Source organism: Dendropsophus ebraccatus, chromosome 5, assembly GCF_027789765.1.
Source record: "Dendropsophus ebraccatus isolate aDenEbr1 chromosome 5, aDenEbr1.pat, whole genome shotgun sequence".
Taxonomy (NCBI): domain Eukaryota; kingdom Metazoa; phylum Chordata; class Amphibia; order Anura; family Hylidae; genus Dendropsophus; species Dendropsophus ebraccatus.
The window spans coordinates 2,410,748-2,424,281 of record NC_091458.1 but is presented as its reverse complement, the minus strand read 5'-3'; the positions used below and the strand labels follow the sequence as shown (position 1 = coordinate 2,424,281).

At 57.0% G+C, this 13,534-nt stretch overlaps 1 protein-coding gene across 1 annotated transcript in view; it reads right to left on the bottom strand.

Annotated features, from left to right (window-relative positions):
* The window catches only part of APBB1 (amyloid beta precursor protein binding family B member 1), a 65,747-nt gene that overhangs the window by 42,439 nt on the left and 9,774 nt on the right, over positions 1-13,534 (bottom strand). Inside the window, exons 2-6 of the mRNA XM_069969300.1 lie at positions 9,534-9,578; positions 5,712-6,338; positions 3,956-4,161; positions 3,805-3,872; positions 2,414-2,471 (exon numbers count right to left, since the gene is read on the bottom strand). Of these exons, the coding sequence (XP_069825401.1) occupies positions 2,414-2,471; positions 3,805-3,872; positions 3,956-4,161; positions 5,712-6,333 (954 nt within the window). The 5' untranslated portion in view covers positions 6,334-6,338; positions 9,534-9,578. The remainder of the gene's footprint in view (positions 1-2,413; positions 2,472-3,804; positions 3,873-3,955; positions 4,162-5,711; positions 6,339-9,533; positions 9,579-13,534) is intronic.

Here is a 13,534-nt window from a genome sequence, read left to right as displayed (position 1 = left end):
AGGAGGAGACCACAGTACATGACCCGGGGAGGGGGAGGAGACCACACAATACGACCCGGGGACGAGAAGACCACATAACACGACCCGGAGGGGAGGAAGAAGAGGAGACCATACAACACGACCTATGGAGAAGGAGGAGACCACACAACACAACCCAGGGAGGAAGAGGAGACCACACAACACGACCTGTGGAGAAAGAGGAGACCACACAACACGACCTGGGGAGGAGACCACACAACATGACCCGGGGAGGAGGAGGAGGAGGAGACCACACAACATGACCCGGGGAGGAGACCACACAACATGACCCGGGGAGGAGGAGGAGACCACACAACATGACCCGGGGAGGAGGAGGAGACCACACAACATGACCAGGGGAGGAGACCACACAACATGAACCAGGGAGGAGGAGGAGACCACACAACACAACCTAGGGAGGAGGGGGAAGAGGAGACCACACAACACGACCTGTGGAGAAAGAGGAGACCACACAACACAACCCGGGGAGGGTGAGGAGACCACACAACACGACCCGGGGAGGGGGAGGAGACCACACAACACGACCCGGGGAGGGGGAGGAGACCACACAACACGACCCGGGGAGGGGGAGGAGACCACATAACACGACCCGGGGGTAAAGGGGAAACCACACAACACGACCAGGGGAGGAATCTATTGCATGAGCGGGCAGTAAGACAGAAGCAGCGGTGCTCAACAAATGAAGTATAGGCCATCTACAAATACTATAAATAAGGAGACTTGCGGCACTCACCCATTACATCTATATTTCCCCATGGTGTAATACCACAACATGCCGTTTGTTAGGACGCCAGTGCCACCTGTATACCTGTAGTGCATAGTTTGAGGATCCTGTATAACTGTAGTATAGAGTTGGTGGAGGTCCTGTATACCTGTAGTGCATAGTTTGAGGGTTCTGTATACCTGTAGTATAGAGTTCGTAAAGGTGCTGTATATCTGTAGTATAGAGTTGGTGGAGGTCCTGTATACCTGTAGTGTATAGTTTTGAGGTCCTGTATACCAGTAGTGTATAGTTTGGGGTCCTATATACCTGTAGTATATAGTTGGTGGAGTTCCTGTATACCTGTAGTGTAAAGTTTGGGGTCCTGTATACCTGTAGTATATAGTTGGTGGAGGTCCCGTGCACCTGTAGTGTATAGTTTTGGGGTCCTATATACCTGTAGTGTCCTGTATACCTGCAGGGTTGTATTTACCATTAGGCACCCATGGTCTGGTGCGTAGGGTAGCACCTTGCAGAGGGGCAGTACCCTCCTGTTCAGACTTGCCAGAAAATCTGGTGTCTTTTCGAGGGGGGTATGGTGAAGCTCGCGAAACGGCTGTCACGTGGATTCACCGCATGGTGCTGGCGTCTTGGCCGCCTGAACAAAATGGATTGCTTTTAATGTAACCATAATAAAAGTCAAGTTTTATGGTGAGTGTCCTCCTACGTTTCTGGTATGGCAGTGTTATCCAGTCACAGTATGGTGGTATTGGTCAGGTGTGGTATGACAGTGTTATCCAGTCACAGTATGTCGGTATTGGTCAGGCCTGGTGTGGCGGTGTTAAATGTGTCGTGTGGAGCTATTACCTACCAATCCTGATGCTAATTGGTGAGTGAGGATGGGGTGTCCTCAGGTTTAGCGCTTAGGGCAGCAGCAGCTGGTAATACGGCCCTGTATACATGTACTGTATAGATGGAGTAGGGGGGTCCTGTATACATGTACTTTATAGATTGAGTAGGGGGTCCTGTATACATGTCCTGTATAGATGGAGTAGGGGGTCCTGTATACAAGTACTGTATAGATGGAGTAGGGGCTCCTGTATACATGTACTGTATAGATGGAGTAGGGGCTCCTGTATACATGTACTGTAAAGATGGAGTAGGGGGCCCTGTATACATGTACTGTATAGATGGAGTAGGGGGCCCTGTATACATGTACTGTATAGATGGAGTAGGGGGTCCTGTATACATGTACTGTATAGTTGGAGTCGGTGGTCTACCAGTTATTTCTGTGGATGTTGTGAGGCAGCTTCCCTAGCAACCATTCAGATTCCAGCTCCCTGTGAAAATGAAAGCAGTAATCCTATTGGTTGCTAAGGCTCCAACTGCCATTACTGCTGGGCAGCTGCAGCTAATTATATCACCTGTGTTTGCAGTGAGGCGATTTTCCCATTCATCTCTATGGGGCGCCGCTCTTCCCCCTCCCCCTCCCCTTCTGTACATCTGGCGGGGACGGGATCTTCGCAATAACCTTCCCGGGCACCCAATGTATCTGTGGGCCAAATTTGGGGTCAAACTGTTCAGGCGTTTGGAAGGCAATACGGGACAGACAGACTTTCATTTTTATGATATAGATATAATGGGTGAGTGCCGCAGCAGCAGTGACCAACATACCTGGTGCCCCGGGTCACAGGTCAGTGGCCCCTGCTCCTCTTCTGATGACTGACCAGAGCTGTGGAATAGAAAGAGCAGGTAGAACACATATAACATACACTGTGTGCCATCCCACCAGGGGGCGACCTCTTCCCATGGCTATAATATACAATGTGTGCCCCACCCACCAGGAGGGCGACCCCAACGCATGGATACAATATACACTGTGTGCCCCACCCACCAGGGGGAGACCCCAACCCATGGATACAATATACACTGTGTGCCCCACCCACCAGGGGGGCGACCCCAACCCATTGATACAATGTACACTGTGTGCCGCACCCACCAGGGGGCGACCCCCACACATAAATACAATATACACTGTGTGCCCTCCCACCGGGGGCAACCCCAACCCATGGATGCAATATAGATTGTGTGCCCCACCCACCAGGGGGCGACCCCTACACATGAATACAATTTACACTGTGTGCCCCACCCACCAGGGGGCGACCCCAACCCATGGATACAATATACACTGTGTGTCCTCCCACCAAGGGGCGACCCCAACCCATGAATACAATATACACTGTGTGCCCCACCCATCAGGGAGCGACCCCTACCCATGGATACAATATAGATTGTGTGCCCTCCCGCCAGGGGGCGACCCCTACCCATGGATACAATATACAATGTGTGCCCCAGCCACCAGGGGGCGACCCCTACACATGGATACAATATCCACTGTGTGCCCTCCCACCAGGGGGCGACCACAACCCATGGATACAATATACACTGTGTGCCCTCCCACCAGGGGGCGACCACAACCCATGGATACAATATACACTGTGTGCCCTCCCACCGGGGGCGATCCCAACCCATGGATACAATATACACTGTGTGCCCTCCCACCAGGGGGCGACCCCTACACATGAATACAATTTACACTGTGTGCCCCACCCACCAGGGGGTGACCCCAACCCATGGATACAATATACACTGTGCGCCCCACCCACCAGGGGGCGACCCCTACCCATGGATACAATATACACTGTGCGCCCCACCCATCAGGGGGCGACCCCTACCCATGGATACAATATAGATTGTGTGCCCTCCCGCCAGGGGGCGACCCCTACCCATGGATACAATATTGTGTGCCCCACCCGCCAGGGGGCCACCCCTACCCATGCATACAATATACAATGTGTGCCCCAGCCACCGGGGGCGATGCCAACCCATGGATACAATATACACTGTGTGCCCTCCCACCAGGGGACGACCACAACCCATGGATACAATATACACTGTGTGCCCCACCCACCAGGGGACGACCACAACCCATGGATACAATGTACACTGTGTGCCCCACCCACCAGGGGGCGACCCCTACACGTGGATACACTGTGCCCTCCCACCTCAGGCTCAGGCTGTTGATGTGGAAGGTCACCTCCTCGCTGTACTCCGCCATCTCCTCCTGTGAGATCTCCATGGAAACAAGAAGAGGCATTATATCTCTGCACACCGTACAGGGCACAGGGGGTGTACAGGGGGTGTTCAGGGGCATACCTCCTCTTCCTCCTCCTCTGTGGGCGTGTGCTCGGTGGAGGGCGAGTACATCTTTGGCTCCCCACCGCCCAGATCTGAGGGGGGCTCCCATTGTGTGGTGCCGGTGGGCACGTGCCAGTAGTATGTCCCTGAGGTGTCCTGCACCCGCACCCACCCCGAGGGCAGGTCCGAGTCCGCGTCCACAGGGTTCCGGGGCCAAAAGCAATCTGTGGAGAACAAGGAGGTATAATCAGCCAGAATCAGGAGCGCCCAAAACTGCGTGACCCCCGACCCCTCCCCAGAACAAGGACAACCCCAGACTGCGTGACCCCCCCAACCCCTCCCCAGAACAAGGACAACCCCAGACTGCGTGACCCCCAACCCCTCCCCAGAACAAGGACAACCCCAGACTGCGTGACCCCCAACCCCTCCCCAGAACAAGGACAACCCCAGACTGCGTGACCCCCAACCCCTCCCCAGAACAAGGACAACCCCAGACTGCGTGACCCCCAACCCCTCCCCAGAACAAGGACAACCCAGACTGCGTGACCCCCCAACCCCTCCCCAGAACAAGGACAACCCCAGACTGCGTGACCCCCAACCCCTCCCCAGAAACAAGGACAACCCCAGACTGCGTGACCCCCGACCCCTCCCCAGAACAAGGACAACCCCAGACTGCGTGACCCCCGACCCCTCCCCAGAACAAGGACTGCCCAAGACTGCGTGACCCCCTCCCCCCTCCCCAGAACCAGGACCACCCCAGACCGCGTGACCCCCAACCCCTCCCCAGAACCAGGACCACCCCAGACTGCGTGACCCCCAACCCCTCCCCAGAACCAGGACCACCCCAGACTGCGTGACCCCTGACCCCCTCCCCAAAACAATGACAACCCCAGACTGCGTGACCCCCAACCCCCTTCTCAGAACCAGAACCACCCCAGACTGTGTGACCCCCGACCTCCACCCCAGAACCAGAAGCGGCCCAGACTGCGTTACCCCCTCCCCAGAACCAGGACCACACCAGACTGTGTGATCCCCGAACCCCTCCCCAGAACCAGGACCACACCAGACTGCGTGACCCCCGACGCCCTCCCCAGAACCAGGACCGCCCCAGACTGCGTGACCCCCGACCCCCTCCCCAGAACCACCCCAGACTGCGTGACCCCGATCTCCTCCCCAGAACCAGAACCGCCCCAGACTGTGTGACCCCCGACCCCTCCCCAGAACAAGGACCACATCAGACTATGTGACCCCCCAACCTCTTTCCCAGAACCAGGACAGCCCCAGACTGTGTGGCCCCCAACCCCCTTCCCAGAATCGGGACCACGCCAGACTGCGTGACCCCCGACCCCTCCCCAGAACCAGGACCATCCCGGACTGAGTGACCCTCGACCCTCTCTCCAAAACCAGGACTACCCTGGACTGCGTGACCCCCGACCCCCCTCCCAAGAATCAAGACCATCCCGGACTGCGTGACCCCAAACCCCCTCCCCAGAGCCTAGACCACCACAGACTGTCTGACCCTCAACACCCATCTCAGAATTGGGACCACCCCAGACTGCGTGACCAGTGACCCCCAACCCAGAACCAAAACCACCCCAGACTGTGTGACCCCCAACCCTTTCCCCAGAAACGGGACCACCCTGGACTGCATGCCCCCAGACCCCTCCCCAGAACCAGGACCACCCTGGACTACACCACTCCCAACCCCAACCCCCTCCCCAGAACCAGGACCACCCCCAACCCCCTCCCCAGAAGCGGGACCACCCTGACCCACCTGTGTCGTCGGGGGAGCCATAGGAGGGGCTTCCTTGGGACAGGGTGGCCCAGCTGGAGTCCTCGTCGCTCCCTCCAGTGTTCCTCATCCCGAAGAGGAGGCTAGCGCTGCGGCCAGTGGTCTCTCGGCCCCTCCCGTTGTCCTGCAGCATCTCGGAGCTGTGCTCAGAGGTCTCGGTGGTGATGGGATCGGTGACCTCGCTCTGGGCCGGGGTCAGGTCATCGTCCTCGTCCTCTCCGTCCTGGATCAGCAGCGGGGGGGAGTGGGCGCCGCTGCTGCGGTTGACGCAGTTCAGGGCCGTCACCTCCAGCTCCTCCTTCTCTTGGTTGTGGTTGCTCCAGTCTTTGTTGATGCATTCCGGCTGCGGGTTGCAGTTCTGATCCTCCTTCTCATGCTCGGCTGCCTTACGCAGATGGTTCTGGCCTTCCTTCAGCCATTTTGGATTGGTGCGGTCTGATGGGGCCCCACCGCCCAGCTCTGCGCTCACTAGCCCCATGGCGCTCTGTAGGTCGGTGTGGGCATAGATCTGGCGGCTCTTGGAAGACAGGAGGTCGTTGTGGGAGGTGAGGAGGCTAAGGGTGAGGCCAGACACCGGACTCTTCTCACTTAGGGGTCCTGACATGGTGGCTGGAAAACAGAGGGGTGGCAAGATGTCTGTGCAGTCACCTATAGGAGCCAAACGATGCTGCAGGGCCGCTAACTCCCCACACACCTTTAGGAGGCATACGATGCTGCAGGGCCGCTGCCCCCCCCCCCCCACACCTATAGGAGGCATACAATGCTGCAGGGCCGCTGACCCCCCCCCCCCACACACACCTATAGGAGCCATACGATGCTGCAGGGCCGCTAACTCCCCACACACCTTTAGGAGGCATACGATGCTGCAGGGCCGCTGCCCCCCCCCCCCCACACCTATAGGAGGCATACGATGCTGCAGGGCCGCTAACTCCCCACACACCTTTAGGAGGCATACGATGCTGCAGGGTCGCTGCCCCCCCCCCACACCTATAGGAGGCATACAATGCTGCAGGGCCGCTGCCCCCCCCCACCTATAGGAGCCATACGACGCTGCAGGGCCGCTGCCCCCCCCACACACACACCTATAGGAGCCATACAATGCTGCAGGGCCGCTGACCCCCCCCACACACACACACACCTATAGGAGCCATACGATGCTGCAGGGCCACTGCTCCCCCCACACACACACCTATAGGAGGTATACGATGCAGCAGGGCCACTGCCCCCCCCCCACACCTATAGGTGCCATACGATGCTGCAGGGCCGCTGACCCCCCAAATACACACACCCCTATAGGAGCCATACGATGCTGCAGGGCCGCTGACCCCCCAAATACACACACCCCTATAGGAGCCATACGGTGCTGCAGGGTCGCTGACACCCCAAATACACACACCCCTATAGGAGCCATACGGTGCTGCAGGGCCGCTGACTCCCCCCCCCATACACACCCCCCTTTAGGAGCCATACGATGCTGCAGGGTCGCTGACCCCCCCCCCCCCACACACATACCCCTATAGGAGCCAAACGATGCTGCAAGGCCGCTGACCCCCCAAATACACACACCCCTATAGGAGCCATACGATGCTGCAGGCCCGCTGACTCCCCCCCCCCATACACACACCCCTATAGGAGCCATACGATGCTGCAGGCCCGCTGACTCCCCCCCCCCATACACACAACCCCTATAGGAGCCATACGATGCTGCAGGCCCGCTGACTCCCCCCCCCCCCCCCATACACACACACCCCTATAGGAGCCATACGATGCTGCAGGGCCACTGACCCCCCCCCCATACACACACACCTATAGGAGCCATACGATGCTGCAGGGCCACTGACTCCCCCCCCCCATACACACCCCTATAGGAGCCATACGATGCTGCAGGGCCGCTGACCCCCCACCCATACACACACACACACCCCTATAGGAGCCATACGATGCTGCAGGGCCACTGACCCCCCCCCCCCCATACACACACACACCCCTATAGGAGCCATACGATGCTGAAGGGCCACTGACCCCACCCCCCCATACACACACACACACCTATAGGAGCTATACGATGCTGCAGGGCCGCTGACTCCCCCCCCCCATACACACACCCCTATAGGAGCCATACGGTGCTGCAGGGCCGCTGACTCCCCCCCCCCCCATACACACACACCTATAGGAGCCATACGATGCTGCAGGCCACTGACCCCCCCCCCCCATACACACACACCTATAGGAGCCATACGATGCTGCAGGGCCGCTAAATCCCCCCCGACACCCCCCCCCCTATAGGAGCCATACGATGCTGCAGGGCCGCTGACTCCCCCCCCCCATACACACCCCTATAGGAGCTATACGATGCTGCAGGATGCTGACTCCGCCCCCTCCCATACACACACCCCCCTATAGGAGCCATACTATGCTGCAGGACGCTGACCCCCCCCCCCCCCACACACACACACACACCCCTATAGGAGCCATACGGTGCTGCAGGGCCGCTGACTCCGCCCCCTCCCATACACACACCCCCCTATAGGAGCAATACGATGCTGCAGGACGCTGACTCCCCCCCCCGATACATACACACACCCCTATTGGAGCCATACGATGCTGCAGGACGCTGACTCCCCCCCCCCCCCATACACACACACACCCCTATAGGAGCCATACAATGCTGCAGGACGCTGACCCCCCCCCATACACACACACACCCCTATAGGAGCCATACGATGCTGCAGGACGCTGACCCCCCCCCCCCCATACACACACACCTATAGGAGCCATACGATGCTGCAGGGCCACTGACCCCCCCCCCCCATACACCCCCACCCCTATAGGAGCCATACGATGCTGCAGGCCACGGACCCCCCCCCCCCCCCCATACACACACACCTATAGGAGCCATACGATGCTGCAGGGCCACTGACCCCACCCCCCCATACACACACACCTATAGGAGCCATACGATGCTGCAGGCCACTGACCCCCCCCACCCCCATACACACACACCAATAGGAGCCATACGATGCTGCAGGCCACTGACCCCCCCCCCCCCCCCATACACACACACCTATAGGAGCCATACAATGCTGCAGGGCCGCTGACTCCCCCCCCCCCATACACACACCCCTATAGGAGCCATACGATGCTGCAGGACGCTGACTCCCCCCCCCCCATACACACACACCCCTATAGGAGCCATACGGTGCTGCAGGGCCGCTGACTCCCCCCCCCCCCCATACACACACACACCCCTATAGGAGCCATACTATGCTGCAGGACGCTGACTCTCCCCCCCCCCCATACACACCCCCCTATAGGAGCCATACGATGCTGCAGGACGCTGACTCCCCCCCCCCCATACATACACACACCCCTATAGGAGCCATACGATGCTGCAGGATGCTGACTCCCCCCCCCCCCCCCATACACACACACACCCCTATAGGAGCCATACGATGCTGCAGGACGCTGACCCCCCCCCCCCCATACACACACACCCCTATAGGAGCCATACGATGCTGCAGGACGCTGACTCTCCCCCCCCCCATACACACACACCTATAGGAGCCATACGATGCTGCAGGACGCTGGCTCCCCCCCCCCCCCCCATACACACACACACCCCTATAGGAGCCATACCATGCTGCCGGACGCTGACCCCCCCCCCCCCCCCATACACACACACCTATAGGAGCCATACGATGCTGCAGGACGCTGACCCCCCCCCCCATACACACACCCCTATAGGAGCCATACGATGGGGAGAGGCCCCTCCATGTTGTTCCCGAGCTGGGGTCTCCTCCTCACCTGTGATATCTGCAGGACGCCGATCATTCTCTGCCCTGGCAGAACCTGTAATGAGACAGAGAGCGTCAGGATGGACCCCACCTACCTCCAGGGGAGAGACTATAGAATCCATAGAACATTCCAGATTTATAAACAATAAGTCACCATTTTATATCAGGAAATAAGGATTTGTACAATAGAAGAAGAGACGTTCCTATTTGGTGCAGTGTGTTTGCAGTTACAGAGGTCGGACGTTTCCTGGGGGTCCTGACCAGGTTTGCAGACCCTTCAGCAGGATTGTGTCCCCCTCCCCCATACACATCTTCTCCACAGCTTTTAGGGCTGTCACTGGGGTTAGGTGTGGAGACTGGTAGACGCTCCAGGACCATGAGATGCTTCTTACCAAGCCGCTCCTAAGTTGTCCCGGCTGGGGGTCTCCTCCTTAGTTGTCCCGGCTGTGTGTTTCCTCCTTAGTTGTCCCGGCTGTGTGTTTCCTCCTTAGTTGTCCCGGCTGGGGGTCTCCTCCTTAGTTGTACCAGCTGTGGGTCTCCTCCTTAGTTGTCCCGGCTGTGTGTCTGCTCCTTAGTTGTCCCGGCTGTATCCTCCTGTATGAGTGTATATATCTCCCCATTCTGTGTAGGGGATCAGCAGTGTATTATATACTTATTATCCTCCTCCTGTATGAGTGTGTATATATCTCTCCATTCTGTGTAGGTATACAGCAGTGTATTATATACTTATTATCCTCCTGTATGAGTGTGTATATATCTCTCCATTCTGTGTAGGTATACAGCAGTGTATTCTATACTTATTATCCTCCTGTATGAGTGTATATATATATCCCCATTCTGTGTAGGTATACAGCAGTGTATTATATACTTATTATCCTCCTGTATGAGTGTATATATATCTCCATTCTGTGTAGGTATACAGCAGTGTATTATATACTTATTATCCCCCTGTATGAGTGTGTATATATCTCCATTCTGTGTAGGTATACAGCAGTGTATTATATACTTATTATACTCCTGTATGAGTGTGTACATATCTCCATTCTGTGTAGGTATACAGCAGTGTATTATATACTTATTATCCTCCTGTATGAATGTGTATATATCTCCATTCTGTGTAGGTATACAGCAGTGTATTATATACTTATTATCCTCCTCCTGTATGAGTGTATATATCTCTCCATTCTGTGTAGGTATACAGCAGTGTATTATATACTTATTATCCTCCTGTATGAGTGTGTATATATCTCTCCATTCTGTGTAGGTATACAGCAGTGTATTATATACTTATTATCCCCCTGTATGAGTGTGTATATATCCCCATTCTGTGTAGGTATACAGCAGTGTATTATATACTTATTATCCTCCTGTATGAGTGTATATATATCTCCATTTTGTGTAGGTATACAGCAGTGTATTATATACTTATTATCCCCCTCCTGTATGAAAGTATATATATCTCCCCATTCTGTGTAGGTATACAGCAGTGTATTATATACTTATTATCCTCCTATATGATATAACTACAAGTAAATGAGACTTCTGTGACATCAGACTGTCCACTCAGGAAGCAGCACTGACTGACACTCACTGTCACCTGCAGTCAGTGAGACCCTCTCAATAACGGAGGGTCCCACAGGTGGGGAGCACACACCACTTCTCACTACCTAGGCTTTCTGGCTGATGTTTTGGTCACTTCTGAATGTTGTTGGTGCTTTCACACTCGCAGTAGCATAAGACGGACTCTACAACCCACACAGGTGGCTCAGGTAGTGCAGCTCATCCAGGATGGCACATCAATGTGAGCCGTAGCAAGAAGGTTTGCTGTGTCTGTCAGCGTAGTGTCCAGAGGCTGCAGGCTACCAGGAAACAGGCCAGTACACAAGGAGACGTGGAGGAGGCCATAGTGTCCAAAGGCTGGAGGTGCCACCAGGAGACAGGCCAGTACACCAGGAGACGTGGAGACGGCTGTAGTGTCCAGAGGCTACCAGGAGAAAGGCCAGTACACCAGGAAACGTGGAGGAGGCTGTAGTGGCCAGAGACTGGAGGCTACCAGGAGACAGGCCAGTACACCAGGAGACGTGGAGGAGGCCATAATGTCCAGAGGCTAGAGGTGCCACCAGGAGACAGGCCAGTACACCAGGAGACGTGGAGACGGCTGTAGTGTCCAGAGGCTGGAGGAGCTACCAGGAGACAGGCCAGTACACCAGGAAACGTGGAGGAGGCTGTAGTGGCCAGAGACTGGAGGCTACCAGGAGACAGGCCAGTACACCAGGAGACGTGGAGGAGGCCATAATGTCCAGAGGCTGGAGGCGCTACCAGGAGACGGGCCAGTACACCAGGAGACGTGGAGGAGGCCGTAGTGCCCAGAGGCTGCAGGTGCTACCAGGAGACAGGCCAGTACACCAGGAGACATGGAGGAGGCTGTAGTGTCCAGAGGCTGGAGATGCTACCAGGAGAAAGGCCAGTACACCAGGAGATGTGGAGGAGGCTGTTGTGTCCAGAGGCTGGAGATACTGCCAGGAGAGGGGGCAGTACACCAGGAGACATGGAGGAGGCTGTAGTGTCCAGAGGCTGGAGGTGCTACAAGGAGACAGGCCAGTACACCAGGAGACATGGAGAAGGCCGTATTGTCCAGAGGCTGAAGGCTACCAGGAGAAAGGCCAGTACACCAGGAGACGTGGAGGAGGCCATAATGTCCAGAGGCTGGAGGCGCTACCAGGAGACGGGCCAGTACACCAGGAGACGTGGAGACGGCTGTAGTGTCCAGAGGCTACCAGGAGAAAGGCCAGTACACCAGGAAACGTGGAGGAGGCTGTAGTGGCCAGAGACTGGAGGCTACCAGGAGACAGGCCAGTACACCAGGAGACGTGGAGGAGGCCATAATGTCCAGAGGCTGGAGGCGCTACCAGGAGACGGGCCAGTACACCAGGAGACGTGGAGGAGGCCGTAGTGCCCAGAGGCTGCAGGTGCTACCAGGAGACAGGCCAGTACACCAGGAGACATGGAGGAGGCTGTAGTGTCCAGAGGCTGGAGGTGCTACCAGGAGAAAGGCCAGTACACCAGGAGATGTGGAGGAGGCTGTTGTGTCCAGAGGCTGGAGATACTGCCAGGAGAGGGGGCAGTACACCAGGAGACATGGAGGAGGCCGTAGTGTCCAGAGGCTGGAGGTGCTACAAGGAGACAGGCCAGTACACCAGGAGACATGGAGAAGGCCCTATTGTCCAGAGGCTGAAGGCTACCAGGAGAAAGGCCAGTACACCAGGAGACAAGGAGAAGGCCATAGTGTCCAGAGGCTGGAGGCTACCAGGAGACAGGCCAGTACACCAGGACACAGGAAGGAGGCCATAGTGTCCAGAGGCTGGAGGCTACCAGGAGACAGGCCAGTACACCAGGAGACGTGGAGGAGGCCATAGTGTCCAGAGGCTGGAGGTGCTACCAGGAGACAGGCCAGTACACCAGGAGACGTGGAGGAGGCCATAGTGTCCAGAGGCTGGAGGTGCTACCAGGAGACATGGAGGAGGCCATAGTGTCCAGAGGCTGGAGGTGCTATCAGGAGACGGGCCAGTACACCAGGAGACATGGAGGAGGCCATAGTGTCCAGAGGCTGGAGGTGCTATCAGGAGACAGGCCAGTACACCAGGAGACATGGAGGAGGCCGTAGTGTCCAGAGGCTGGAGGTGCTACCAGGAGACATGGAGGAGGCCATAGTGTCCAGAGGCTGGAGGTGCTATCAGGAGACAGGCCAGTACACCAGGAGACATGGAGGAGGCCGTAGTGTCCAGAGGCTGGAGGTGCTATCAGGAGACAGGCCAGTACACCAGGAGACATGGAGGAGGCCATAGTGTCCAGAGGCTGGAGGTGCTATCAGGAGACAGGCCAGTACACCAGGAGACGTGGAGGAGGCCATAATGTCCAGAGGCTGGAGGCGCTACCAGGAGACGGGCCAGTACACCAGGAGACGTGGAGGAGGCCGTAGTGCCCAGAGGCTGCAGGTGCTACCAGGAGACA